The sequence below is a fragment of the Condylura cristata genome, unplaced genomic scaffold (genome assembly GCF_000260355.1).
Source record: "Condylura cristata isolate star-nosed mole 26May11 unplaced genomic scaffold, ConCri1.0 scaffold00003, whole genome shotgun sequence".
Lineage (NCBI taxonomy): Eukaryota > Metazoa > Chordata > Mammalia > Eulipotyphla > Talpidae > Condylura > Condylura cristata.
Genome location: NW_004567104.1, coordinates 19,162,431 through 19,177,738, shown reverse-complemented (window position 1 = coordinate 19,177,738; position 15,308 = coordinate 19,162,431). Strand labels below are relative to the sequence as shown.

General features: G+C 32.4%; 1 protein-coding gene across 5 annotated transcripts in view; it reads right to left on the bottom strand.

Annotated features, from left to right (window-relative positions):
* Window positions 1-15,308, bottom strand: part of ATP11B (ATPase, class VI, type 11B) — an 87,383-nt gene that overhangs the window by 68,316 nt on the left and 3,759 nt on the right. For 3 of the 5 annotated variants that reach the window (XM_012733336.1, XM_012733344.1, XM_012733354.1), the window contains exons 2-6: window positions 13,576-13,665; window positions 11,878-11,958; window positions 7,446-7,553; window positions 6,592-6,720; window positions 4,609-4,712 (exon numbers count right to left, since the gene is read on the bottom strand). In XM_012733336.1, the coding sequence (XP_012588790.1) occupies window positions 4,609-4,712; window positions 6,592-6,720; window positions 7,446-7,553; window positions 11,878-11,955 (419 nt within the window). In that variant the 5' untranslated portion in view covers window positions 11,956-11,958; window positions 13,576-13,665. The remainder of the gene's footprint in view (window positions 1-4,608; window positions 4,713-6,591; window positions 6,721-7,445; window positions 7,554-11,877; window positions 11,959-13,575; window positions 13,666-15,308) is intronic. The other 2 variants (XM_012733350.1, XM_012733359.1) reach the window with 2 other exon arrangements.

The window sequence follows — 15,308 nt, the reverse complement described above, 5'->3', positions numbered from 1 at the left end:
CTTACTCTGTCTCTGGCAAATCCTCTAATCAACCCCTCACCTCTGGCCTGTATCCCAGTTCTTGTATGCACAAATAAATCTAAAGAAAAAAGGAATAATATAACCTCAACTAATAAGTAAGTGCAAAGAAATGGACAATATTTAAGGGTGAAAATTAATAAACACTCAAATATTTAGTATTTCTAATAAAAATTTAAACCAGGGTTTTAATACTATAAAACTATTGTCTGACAAATTGGCAAAAATATTAAAACTATAATATTTTAATATATAATAGTACCAGTAAAATTTTGAAACAAACAAAAACCCTCATCAATTTATACTCTACTCATGGCAATAAAAATATTCTAATGCTTTTGAAAATTAACATGGCACTCTGTTCACTAAAGGTCAAACTCTGAGAATTTAATCTAGTAATTTCATTTCTATAACTTGTTTGTTCTCAGGCAGCTCCATCTGTTCAATGAGGCAGAAGCTATAATATCTGATGTATTCAATGTCTAGCACTGTGCCTCAGTTATTTAGGGCCTCAATATCTGATGTGTAAATGGGCAATAAAAATGCTCACACATGCTTTGTCACAATGATAATTTGGAATTCTGTCATTCATATGTTCATTCAATAGGTATTTACTGAGTTTCTACCATGTGCCTATTACTTTTTTAAGGTACTTCCAGAATTAAGTGAATAACACACATATAAATCTTGCTTAGACATATTATAGAGAATAAATGAAAAATTTAAGTGTGTGAAATTAAGTATATAAATAAATTTATTCTTTCAACTGTCAACAAATGTAAGTTTTCCTACATGCCAGATCTGTCCAAATACTTGAGATATATTGCTGAACAAAACAAAGATCACCTTGAGTTTATCTTTTAGTAGGAGAGAGAAATAATAAGCAATAAACAAATAAGTAAATTATTTAATATAGTTGAGAGGTAGTATATGTTATGAAAACAGAAAAGCAGAATAGAGTTAGAAAGATGAAATAGCAGCATTAAATGGCAAACTAGGCCTCACTGAAGAGGTGACTCAAGCAAAGACTAGAAGGTAATAAAGGAGTTAGGTAAGATACAATTAGTTAAAAGGTGAATACTGCATATTCAAGGCAAAATAATGAGGCTAATAAAATAAGCAAGAGGGAAGAAGGGTCAGAAATCAAGTCAGAGAAGAAAGATTGGTCAATCAGTAAGGTCTTTAGATCTTATGGATTATAAAGATAAGGGTTTTGACTCAGCAAGAGTTGGAAGAGGTCACTGCAGGATTTGAGCAGAGGAACTTACATTTAAAAAGGATCACTCCTTACTGCTTTTGTGAGACTATACTGCAAGTAGAAGAAAAGTAAAAAAAAACCAAAAAACCAGTAAGAATGTCTGTGATAGCAATAATCCAGCTGGAGGTGATGTTGGTTAGGACCAAAACAGTAATAATGAAAGTGGTGACAAAATGGTAAGATTTTGGACATACTTCCAGGTAAATGAACAGGATGTTCTGATGACTTGGGTTGAGATATGAGAGAGGAGGTGAAGCAATGTGAGGCATCATGGCTGAGACAAGGTTTTTGGGCTGAACAACAAGATGAACTGTCATCAACTGAGAGTGGGAAAGGATGTTGATAGAAAGAGTTTTAGAGGGAAGATCAGCAGGTCAGTTTTTAACATGATTAATTTGAGATTTCTACCACATATTTAAGTGAAATTATGCAAAAACAAGTTTATGGGCCTAGAATTTGGAAAAAAGTCTGGGATAGAGATAGAGATCTGAGAATCTTCAGCATGAAGATGGTCTTTAAAATCCTCAGCTTGGAAGAGACCAACAAGGGAGCGAGTGTAGTGAGCATAGATACATGGGGAAGGACAGAGGACAGTCCTGGGGCTCTCTAACATGAAATTCAGGGAGGTGATGACAAATCCACCTGAGAAACTGACAAGGAAGACACTAGTGATATGGTAGGAAAGCAGAGGGAAAGGAGTAACCTGCAAATCAAGTGAGCAATAGTATTAAAGAGAGAGTGATGAGCAATTCAACTACTAAATTTTGATTTGGTAAAGTGGTAATATTTGCTAAAACCAAAACAATGGAAAAATCAGATATTGACAAAAGCATTAAAAGTGAGCATTAAATGACTGCAAAACTGAGGCTACTAGCAGGGGATGGAGGGTGGTCGTGGGAGCAAAGTGGGGAAGATGCCTAATGGCCTATGGTAAGTAACTATGGGTACTTGGAGGTGGGTGTGATGTGGTGACATACATCTGAAGAGATATAAACCTACTGTAACTTATACATGGTGTTGAAAACCAATGTTATTTTAATAAGAAATAATTATAATAAAAAAAGACTACTAAGAATACTGTGTGGTCTAGAACTTTGGTGTGGGTGAGGGAAGCACATACACATATCAAGCATGAATCTATACTATTAACATTAGCTTTATCAATGAATGATAAATAGCATCTCATTTAAAAAAGAATATTGTGCAGTAAGATAGCAAATACTCTCTGAGGGGAAAAAAATCACAAAACAAGCCATTTTCATTCATGAAATACTAGATGAGATGGAGGCAAAAAGGTAACTAAAAAGCAACTGAAAGCATACCACCAAGACATAATAACTAATACTGTAATATATAATCTTTCAGGTTTGTCATCCTTTCTGTAGCTATCAACTTTTCTATTTTGCTGCCTAATACCCTATCTAATATAGAATCGTACATTTATTTTTTATAAATGCACTCATGAGAGTTACAATTCTGTACCTTATTTTAGCTAACACTGTATTTTGGCATGTTCCCATTAAATTCATTAAATTCTCTGCAAAAAAATTTAATATCTACATTATTTCATGTTATATTTATAACATGCAGCCATTTAAACATTCTCTTACTTGCACATTAAAATAAATCAAATAGCTTGCTTATAAACAGCATGTAGAAAAGTGAAAAAATACAGTTATGTATATATATATCTTTACAGTTAATGGGCTCCTTAAGAACAGAAACTATAAGTTCTGTTATTTATCACCTATCACTAGCATGTAGATGCTAAAAATTAATTTGCAATGAATAAAAATAATATGTAAAGTTAATTTATAGGTAGTGATCTAGATCTTTTCAATACAATTTTTTTTGTAGTATTATATAGCTTTATTACATTTAATATAACTATATTCTGTAGTTATTTACATTTATATTTAAAGCAAAACATACATTTTCAGAACATTTAACTAATAGTTACTTCCGATAAGTATTTTTTGCCACTTTATCCCAATTTTCCAAGATAACTTAAAAACCACCCACTAAAGCTTAGTCATATATAATCTTATGCCTTCTTAGTACTGCATAATTTTCTAGTTTTTATTAATTTTTAAGTAAATCAACATTGTCTGGGATCAGAAAATAAAAACATATAGATATTCCCACAGTTCAATGAATCTCAGAGTTTAAATCCTCGTACAGTTCATAATTCCAGATTTTTTACTGTTAACTGGAAAATTCTGTACTGCACTTGACTTTGATGAAAGTGCAAGAATTTTATAACATCACATATAATAGAAAGCTCCATAATAAGGGTTCAAAACAAAGACATATAAAATTTGAAAAGTTCAGAATAATGGCAAGATTTTGAAACATTTCAACCAAGAGAGGCAGATGTATAATGAAACAAGAGATGAAGGCAATTTTTACAATGTAGTTGAAATTTACATTCTATTACCAGTAACAATGAGTAAAAATTAGTTTAACCCTCATATTGGTTTAATAATAAAAAGTTGTTTCCATGCATAGCTCATAGCTTTCATGACTTTCACTGTAAACTATGTTAAAAATGAATTAGTGACTCTGATTTCCGCCCCCCACCTTCAAAAGCAAGGTCTTTAAGAGTCAAGCTATATTTTCTTTTCCAGATCAAAAGTGTGTCTTCTCTTGATCTCCTCATGACCTGTGAATAAGATGTTCTTTTCTCTCAGAAATGGGTCTGTTCTTAGGAAGGTCAAATAGAAACTGGGTCCCAAGGACTCTGGGAAATAATGGGGATGGCCAAAATTTTCAATGAAAATGAACAGATCTGTGTCTGTGTTTGTCTTTTTGTCTTTTGCTCTTAAGGTTTATTATATTAGAATTCTTATATAGCTAAATTATAAATTGAAATATAAATTATAAGGTTCTAGTTTTAAAAAGTACCCTATAAATAACGCAGCAATGAACACAAAGATATAGACACTGCTTATAGGAGGTTTAGGTGTAGGGGTGTGTAAGTGTGTGTGCATGTGCACACGTGCCACACATACCGATAGAGTATATTCTTCTAAATAAATACTCTTACTTCTCCTTTAACTACTATTATAGTTATAAACTAAGCCACAAGTGCATAACAACATAAAGGTAACAGGAAGCATCTGCGAATTAAAGCACTACTTTTTAATTACTATTTTTTCTTAGAAATCCAGTAAATTCTGCATGTAGCTTTCTTCCCCTCTTAATTGCACTCCTCCTTCTCTCCCCCAATAATGTCTATAAGTAGCTAAAAATTTCACTGTATTATGTTTATGATGCTCAACATGAACTTGTAAACAGAATTTAAAATAAGTATACTGAATATTACACTGTACCTGTACAAGTCTGCTTCTGGTTGCTGACATTCTATCACAGCTACAAGAGTATCCAAATTGGCAACTGTCTGTAATACTGCTGTTTCTGGAACTGCCACATGTGTCTAGGGAAAAAAAAAAAAAAGATTAGAACACTTTAATAACAGTGTAACAAGAGTTAATTTGCCAGATCAACAAACATCAAGAGGCATGCAATGACTCTAAAATAATAAAAATATACTTAATCTATTGAATAATCCATTCAGGAAAACTGTCTCCCAGAGCTAAGGGCACAAGTGTTAAGTTAACTATGAATTTTCTCCTTCTCCTTTAAGCTTTTTGCAAGTTACGTATAAAAACCAATATCTAATAAGAAAAGAATTAAATTGCAGTGTCAAGACACAAAAGACTTTAAAAATTACCTATTTAAAATCTCTTTACTGATGAAATAATTGTATACTGTATTTGACATCATTCAGCTAGAATGCTGAAGTGAAGAAAAAGAAGAAAGTAAAATAATAAGGAGCAAAGGAAGCTGTTACATGACCTGTCTATGGAGTGTACTGCGTATAAAAAAGTTAAGTCTATGTTAATCTGTTGCTCAAAGTTTTTTAATGAACAACGTAATGGGGAAAAATGTGCATTTTCACCCTTGATTGCATTCTGAAAATTAAGAAAATTTAAACATGTCCCTTATCTAAAAAGATAAATAGTAAAAGGTTGTATTTTTACTGAAAACATTTTTCATTTTTTTCTTAACCATGTGAAAATACTTTTGAAATAAATATGACACTATTTCTTTTAAACAACTAAAGGAAGTTTCTGCAGCTTAAAAAAATGCATCCTTACGGGCCCTCCCTCATGGTGCAACAGGTTAGGACGCCACACTGCAAACTGGCCGCAACGCTTCAGTGTGAGTTCGATTCCTGGCCTTGGAGGTGACACACATGGCACAGCAGACCTCTCCTGACCTACCCGCTGCTCCCCTCAGTAGTGTACTTCGCCAATCTGCTTGTTCTGCTCCCCACTCTCTCTCTGGTGAAGCCTCTCACCGCCCCTGTACCTTTGGCTTGTGCCCCAGCTCTGTATGCATAAATAAATGAATCTTTAAAAAAAAATTATCCTTAACTAGTACAACCACTATGGTAAACTGTTTGGAGTTTCCTCAAACTGCTTAACATGGAGCTTCCCTACGACCCAGCAATCCCACTCCTAGATATCTACCCAAAAGACACAAAAACACTGATTCAAAAAGATACCTGCACCCCCTGTTTATTGCTGCTTTATTTACAATTAGAAAAACATGGAAGCAGCCCAAATGTCCAAAACTAGATGACTGGATTAAAAAGATGTGGTACATATACACGATAGAATATTACTTGGCCACCAAAAAAAGAAACACATGTCTTTTGCAGCAATATGGATGGAGCTGGAAAAGATCATGCTTAGTGAGATAAGCCAGAAAGAAAAATACCATATGGTTTCACTCATAGCAGGAGAATAATGGACCAGGCAAGAGAATAATAAGAATAATGAACAGCCATATACCAGAGACATTTTATGGGGGTGGAGTGGGGAATGGGATCAAAAACGGTTGGGGGAGAGAAGTGCACTGGACTATGGTGATGGCATATGGGTGACTTGGTGATGGGAAACACACAGGGATTACAATTGAGATAAAAAAAAGGTATACAATGATATAAAAATAAACTATTATATTATTTAAAAAAAAAAAAAAGACATATGTAACTCAAGTCATAAGTCTGAAACAACTCAGCTGTAATTCACCAGGAGAAAATAATGTCACTTTTTCTCTCCTGTAAGAGTTGGGTACATCAAAATAAGAACACAATAAATACTTGTTGATTGATTTCAAGTCAAAAAAAAACAAAAAAAGTATCCTTTACTAGGACAAATTTCATTACCTTAATCAAAGGAAAATATCACTAACATCCAGAGATTTTGTTCACTAAAACTAATAGTCAAACATAAATATGGACAAACCTTCAGGTTAGTTTCTCCATCCAAACTAGCAGTTGTAACGTGACATGAACCATCAAGTCGATCGGAGGACAGAAGCACCAAATCCGCAGGAAAAATTTCATCTTTGGCTATTCGTACAATATCACCCACCTATGATGGATTTTATGGAAAAGTGTGGAATATATTTTATGAATATAAAGATAATAAAAGGCTAGAATTTACTTTTATTGGGCTTTAAAGAAAGTGGCTACCACAATATTTAAAAATAGGAAAAGATTCTTAACTGAAATATGATCATATTAGAATTATATGCTATGAATATGGAACTTTGGCAAATATTAAAAAGACCTACCATATAATTCAGAAATTCCACCTCTAGTTATCTACCCAAAGAATGTAAAAACAGTAGTAGCTAGGTGACGAAAACAACTTATGTGCCCAATAATAGATGAGTGGATTAAGAAGGTGTGATACATATGTACACAACGGAATACTACTCAGCTATGAAATCTTGCAATTTGTGACAATATGCATAGTATTGGAGGGTATTATGCTAAATGAATTAAATCAGAAAGAGAAAGATAAATGCTGGATGACTTCATTTGGAATGCAGAGAAACTAAACAAAGGAACTGACAAAGCTAAACCAAACAAACACTAAAAGTAAGACTGTAAAATTAAAGTTACTAGAGGGAAAGAGGTTGTGAGAATTGAAGAAGGAAGGGACTACAGTAGAGGAGAAAAGGTATGGTAACCCCTAAGTCATATACAGTCATGCAAACCAACCTTATCTCAACAAAAAAATACAATCTGGAAAAAAATTTTATGTTGCAATACCAAAATATAACTGATTTGGATTATTTATGAAATACATACCCGAATGTTTTTTGATCTAGTTTTTACAAGGCCACCACTTCGAACAACATAAACAGGGGCTCCATTTACTTCATTATCTGAGTTATGTCGTAACCAATCTTCATATCCCTGAAAATATCCAAAGGAGAGGGAAACCCCTGTTTAGCATAATTAGAACATAGTTTTGTTAAATGGAAAAAAAGCCAGAAACTCTTCTAAAACATTTTACAAAAGAATTGTATTAGGATTTCTTGATGCATTATTCATATTTTTCATAGTTCTCTCCAGTTACTTCTCAATTTCCTTATGGGAAAGGCCTTACATGTACCATTATGGGCCAATTCCTTACCCTTTAGTTTTTCACTACAAGAATTCTTCTATCCTTTGTCTTAAAACATTTCTGAAATTATTAGCATCAGCCCTTAGATATCTCTTTTCTCGTTTCTAAACTTGAATTCTCGATTCAATCTTACTATCTCTATTTGATGTCTCATAAATGTACTAAATATTTCAAAACTAAGTTGATGATGTAAACCTCCAAATCTGTTGCATTTCCCTTATGACAAGTAACATCAACAGCTACAAGGCTGCTCAACCACATCTGGAGTATCAATCTTGATTCCTATCTTTTTCTAATACTTATTTAATTAATAAGTAAACTGCTGCTTCTAGGTAAAGTAAATTTACAGAGCAATATTATAGAAAATATAAACAAAATGAAGAGGTTGAGTTCTTTTCGCTTTCTTACACAGACCAACAGACTTAACTTTGTACTTAAAAAATGGATCATCATTAAAGAAAAGGACATGAACATTTAATAAAATGCTAAAGAGTGGTGACTTTTTTTTAAAAAGATTTATTTATTTATTCATACAGAACTGGGGTACAGGCCAGAGATGCGGAGGGTGAGAGGATTCACCAGGGACAGAGTGGGGAGTAGAACAGGCCGACTGACAAAGTACACTGCTGAGGGGAGCAGCGGGCAGGTCAGGAGAGGTCTGCCACGCCATGTGGTCACCTCCGGGGCAGGTGGGGATTGAACTCATGCGGAAGTGGCTTAGGTTTCTTAGTGCTGTGCTTTAACCTGCTGCGCCACCAGGGAGGGCCGAGTGGTGACATTTTTTAAGTGGAAAAAGACTTCTTTTGTGACTTTAGAAAACATTCAAAACCTTTGGCGGTGTCTGCATAAGTTTAGCTAATGGAATGATACCCAAGAGAGAGCATTAATAAAAGTAAGGTAGCAAATGGATTGTAGTCTTCTATTATTTGTGAAATCACCCTTGCCTATGTGAATGCTCTGTGTGACATGTGGACTAAAGTATGAATGATGGAGATCTTGAGACTAGATTTAGGAGATCTAGTTTTAGAAGTATGATAAAGTAATACTTTCAATATATGCTTCTTCATTCCTTTTCCTTAAAAAAAGTACATCTATTACCTAAAAAATACTGTAACACTGTAAGATATGAAGCAAACATCATTTTTTCCCCCCTAAAGAAAAACATTTTGGGAACGCATTCTTAAGATACTTAAATTATGTTGGCTCCATTTAAATGTGGCATGTCATGTTTAAGGAAATTTATTTGAGTCAAAACATCTTTTCTGATACTCCCAAAAAAGCACACTTTCTTTTATACTCAGATGATAATAGAAGAATGATAATATTGCCTTTTTTCTTTAAACAGGTTACAAATTCTAGTTTATCCTACACATCACTCACAGATGAATCACCCTAAAGTGTTGTTTTATCACTGTCCTATTCAAACCTCCCCTTAATAATTCTTAATGCTTAAAGAATTTTCCAGACTTCTCTGTTTAATATCAACCTACATTCTTACACTTTCCTATACCACATCTAACAGTCAGACATGCCACCCTCCTGAAGATAGGCCCTGCCTTTTCTTGTATTGGGTCCTTGGCCAAATTGTCCGGTTATATCTTATCTTCATTAATTGTCATTTTACCCATAGTCTAAGATTCATCTCTAACAATATTCCCTCCAGGAGATCTTTCTATACTAGGCAAAGTGTTTCACCCTTCCTCTGAAAAGGTACAGTTCATGGCTTTTAATACTAATACATTATTAAACTATCAAACTTATTTTTGTATTTGGGTACAAAGAGGATAAAACAATGTATTTTCTAGATACTATACTTTGCATTATACAACTAGAGCAGATTTAATATGCATAAATGGTCGGGAGACATAAAAAAAACACATACCAAAAACCTAACTTTGGGGCCCTCCCTGGTGGTACAAGGGGTTAAAGCACAGCACAGTGAAGCTATTCTCAACCACTGTGGCATGAGCTCAATCTCTGGCCAGGAAAGTGACCACATGGCAAGGCAGATCTCTCCTGTCTCCCTACAGCAGTGTATTTCAGTTGACCTACTAGGCCACTCCCCACTTTGTCTCTGGTGAATGCTCTCACTTCCCACACCTTTGGCTTGTACCCGAGTTCTTATATGAATAAATAAATCTTTAAGAAAAAACCTAACTTTATTCATATGAAAGCATGAATAACTAATGGCTTTTCTTATTTTGATGGAAGAATAAAGGAGAAAGCAGAGAAAGGGGGGTTAAGAGAATGAGGGAAATTTGGAACTGGAAATTTCACAATCTTCAAAATTTGTTCTGTTGATATAGTAATGGGTATGTAAGCCTGAACTGAAGTATTCTGTATGGTTATTAAATAAACAAAACTTTGTAACAGTTATTACAGTTATTACAAAAGAGAAAACTCTGGGCTTCTAAGGGAGAAAATCCTTATAGATCAAATGTTCCCTTTTAAATTTTAAGATTTAATATTTTCCTTTTTTTAGTTGTCAAGAAGTTCTCAGCTACATTTAGTATTTAATGTTTATTAAGGCATAATCTTCACAGGCTTATTAAGGCATAATCTTCCTGTACTTTACCTTTAGAGTATATATGTTTTCACTTCACCCACTTTAGAAGGAAACAGGTTGTCGATTATAGTTAATATTCTATTAAACTTTCATTTTTCAGACATAAATTCACCTGCATTTTTTCAACTCAGTGAATAGCATCACATTCTAATTAAACCCAGTATCTGTGCTTAGCCAAATACATATTGGAAGAAAAGAGCAAGAAATTATGGCAACATTTTTTATATAGCTTTAAAAACTATTTAGTGGGGTCACTCATTTATTTACTCATTTATCAAAAAAAACTTATTGGAGCTCCAATATGCATGACCTTGTTCTGGTCACTAGATAAACTGGTATATAAAACATTATACACTTGTAAGGTGAAATATGTGAATAGAGCAGGAAATGAAAGAGCAATATGGTGATTAGGAAAAGCCTAAGATAACCAAGTAGAAATGATGTACAACTGTGTGGTGTGGAGCTCAGAGAATAGTTGCAGGACAAAGATATAAATCTGAACACCATCAACATATATAGCAGCACTTAATGTTACTAGACTGAGTGAAATCACCTGAAAGGAAACCATCTACAAAAAAAATTCAACAGAAAAACATGTGTTACTTTGATGGAAAAAAATGACCACTGAATACTACCAAATAAATATATAATTATATGAAGTGATGTGGGTGCCTTATTTACTTACACAAAATCTAGTTTACAAAAACAATGAAAAAAAAAATCACTTACAGCAGTAGCATGATATTCTCTGACATGCTAGATAATGTAATTTGCTAATCTTTAGACTCCATTTACCCTTCTTATATAAATAACAAGTAAAACTCATTCCAGCATTATAAATTATTTACAAATTTTGTTTTGATGTCAATTTAAACATCCTCTAAATCTTGTAAGATGGAAATTTATTACTGTGATGCAAGAAAACTGAAATAACTCTTTTTATGGTGGAAGATTACCACTGTACAATTAAGACATTTCTTTCTTACTTGGCATGTTTATCCAGTAATCCTGTTTTTCTATGCCAATATTTTAATATCAGTTCAAGATCTGGTTGAAGTTATTTCTGCCAGAGTACTACTTTACATAAAACTCAACTTCCCACAGAGAAAGTTATAAAATGTAGGAAAGCACCATATAATTTTCATTCACAAGTCTTCATGTTAGAATTGTGTGTTCCTCTTCCTACTAATGTATCCTTTAAATTGTATTACCTTTAAATATTGTCAAGCTCTATAAAGATGGTTACAATAATTAACCTATATCATATATAAAATTGTCTGTAAATATACAATGCTTTATTTTGGATACTTCTTGGATTGTTAATGGAAGAACATATCTTTCTAGTGATAACTATTCCATAAGTTAGCATGTACCTGAAATACAATAGTGCTTTAATTCAGTTTAATTATATATGCAATATCATTAAACAAATTTACTGCTTTCTTAAGAGAATTATTTTCACAAAAATAAATGTTACTTTGAAGTAGAAATATTTAACTATTGAATGCCTCTGAGGAGGGAAAACAACAAAAGAAAGCATTTCATACCTGCTTTATGGCAGTTACTGTTATCACAAAGAATAATGGCAGTCCACTGGTAATTGGACTGGTAGGTGTATCTATCATTAGCTAGATTTAAAAAAAGAGAGAGAGAGAGAATGCTGAGTATTATACTTTTATATTGTAACTGTCACATTAAAATATCTAAAATTTCACACTGGACTTTTAAGAACACTATAAAATGTATATCATAAGAGAAAGATGTAGTGAGTAAAGAATTACTCATGGTTTCATAACTTCATTTTGTTGGATATTATACACGATTGGTAGAATCACAAATCTATAGCATACCCACAAATAATGCTAGAGTGGACTCAATTATTCTGCCTTCTTAATACACAGAATACTTGAGATTTTCCCCAATTATTTCCTTAGGACTGAAGCTACAACTTCTTAGAATTTCATTTCACATTTTTTTGTTCATCCTGAGAAGTACTGAAAGGTTTGTCAGGCCTTTCTATGGAGATTCAGAAAAAATTCACAAATGCAAGGGAAAAAGAACAAGGAATGGAAGTAGAGAAAGGATCTTTTCTATAAATAATTTTGTTATATACAAAAGAGCCAGAGGGTATATCTGAGAAAATAATGTTGTGATTATGATCTAAGTCATACAATTGGGGTTTCAATAAATTGCTAGAAAAGAAATTTCTGCAGCAATTATATTTATATATTAGGTAGTATGTATCCATTGATTTACTCATCTTTTATTCCTAAAACAATTAAATTTGTTCCATTCCACAGACAAGTAGGATTCCTAATCTTAGCTAGTAATTTCACAAATGCATACATTATGTGAATATGGTTAGAATAAATTTTTCACTTTTCAGAGAAAGCCAAGTGAATGTTCCAGTGAGAAAAAATCAGAAATGCCTTCTCTGTTCAGAAAAGAAAGCATTTAAAAAAAAAAATAAATACTTCCTCAAATTTTAAGGTGATTACTTTTACTTTTAAGGAGATATTTTTGTTTGTTTGTTTGAAGTTTTTTTTTTCTTTTGTAATCCCATGTTCTATTGAGTCCAGTTTATGGAAAAATTCTATGCCACATAAACAGAGTATTATGGTACCACCAGAAAACAACCTCTTTAAAAAAAAATAAAATCATTATTTTAATACATTATCTGATATTCAAATATAAAAACATATAGTTAGTTGATATGTTGATGTGAGAAAAAAGAGTGAAAATTAGGAACTTGTCAAGCACTTTAAAATAATAAAGCTTTTAAGAAAATGGCCTAATACATAAAAATTTAAACCAAAGGGTACTCTTATTTTTTAGAACAAAATTGCATTTTAAGAATAAAAAATCAGGGAAAAATTTTACTTTGTACAAAGCTGACTCCATAGACAGAAATGTCCAAAATATATACTGTATATTAAAAGTCAAAATATTCATATTCTGAGGAATACTATCTGAAAGATGTTATTTTCTTGGCTTTGATTATGGTTATCAGCATGATAGCACATCAGTGATGAAATAAAATATAATTAATCTTAAAATTCACATGTGATATTTCAGAACTCTAGGGAGTTTAAATCAATGTATTAACTGAACACAATTGGGAAACTCTTCAGGAAAAAAAAAATAGCCCTGCATTTAGAATGCAATGTGATTTAGAAAACTTCCTGAAGACATATTTTTAGAAATCATGTCCATAAACTTAACACCTAAGGAGTGATAGAGCTTACCTGAACCAAAAATATAATAAGAAAATAAAAGTTTGCCACTCTTCTGAATTGTTCAAATAAGTTTTTTGGAACAAAATTCCACACAGTATACTAAAAAAAAAAACAAAAACAAAAAAGAGAGGTTGATAAATTAATATTTAAAAATAATAAATACTACATATATAACAAAAGCAAATCATATTTACTGAGCCCTCAGACAAAATCAGGTGATTTTTGATGTTACAGAAATTAGACTTCAATTTCTAGATTTTTATTCTTTTTCTTTAAACATTTATTGGCAATTTTAGTATATCTTTAAAAAATGAGATTTAGCTGTAAACAGGAGATAATTAACTTTACTATTAAGTCCTTGATTTTTAGAAGGTACAGGTGGCAGATCTAAAACAACACTGTAATAGTTTATTTTGGACATTGGTTACACAAAACTGAACTTAATTGATAGAGACAAATAAGAGCTGGCTGACACGATACATCTTATATTTTATTTAGCTCAGTGTTATAGAAAGAAAAACTGGTACTATTATTCAATTACTCCTTTTTAAGTATAGAATATAGAAAAGTAAACTGTAGGTGAAGCAGTTAAAAAATACTACAGATAAAAGATTATTGTTATAACTACTAACAAAATCTTATGAAGGACAAGAAAATGTGTCACAACGTCAATTTTAAAATTAAAAAAAAAAAAAAGAGCATAATAGTTAACATAGGTGGCTGGGGGTTCAATTGCTGATGTCTAAATTCTATTCCAACGCCATTAAATCTCCCTGAGTCCACTGTGTACCTTTATAAAATGAAGACTGTAATAATACTGGCATTGGGTTGTTCTAAAGATTAATATTAATGTATTTATGAAACACTTATGACAAAACCTGGCTCATACTAATATATCTGTTGTAAATATAGTATTGTGAAACAGGGAAACATTTCATAGTACTTTTACTTTACTCTGTGTATAATCTTCCAGTAGTATGGAAGATCCCTGAGGGTAGGGACATTTTATTTCCTGAGTTTATTCTACTACTTGGCACCTAGCTTTTTTAAAATAGCTTTTTTAAAATAGCTTTTTTAAAATAATAGATACAATCAATAAATGTGGTCAAAAAAATTTTTCAGGTAACTGTCCAGTTGTCAGGCAATAAATCTTAATGGTTACTGACCAATTTAAGATTTTTAAAGAGGGAGTTTACTTAATTTTCTCTGGTACAATGTAAGATGGTTCTATCGCCAGGATTTCTGTATATCAAAAATTTACTTTGTAAAGCTCGAGACCCAAAACATCCTTTTTTATATGAAAATTTTATAAATAGGGTTAGGGTCTCAGAAGAGCCACAAAAGTCTGTATGACACAAGGGCATATAAAAAGTATAACTAGCCACCTTTCTTAGGTGACATATTTTCAGTTCTAACCTGGAATACCTGATGCATACATTTTCCTGGGGGTATCAGTGGCACAGTGGAATGGAAATTATATTCAGGGCTCCAGAGAAGAGAGGCAAACACTTCCTGGAACCAAAGAAGCCACTGCTCAATGTGTACACAAGAGATAGTAACTGTAGGTTAAGACACCTTAGCCAACCTTAATTTGTCTCTAGTGGGGTCAGAGTGTCTCCATATAACTTCCTCAGTTACAAATCAATTATATAAAATATATTTTTAAAAGATTTATTTATTTATTCATACAGAACTGGGGTACAGGCCAGAGATGCGGAGGGTGAGAGGATTCACCAGAGACA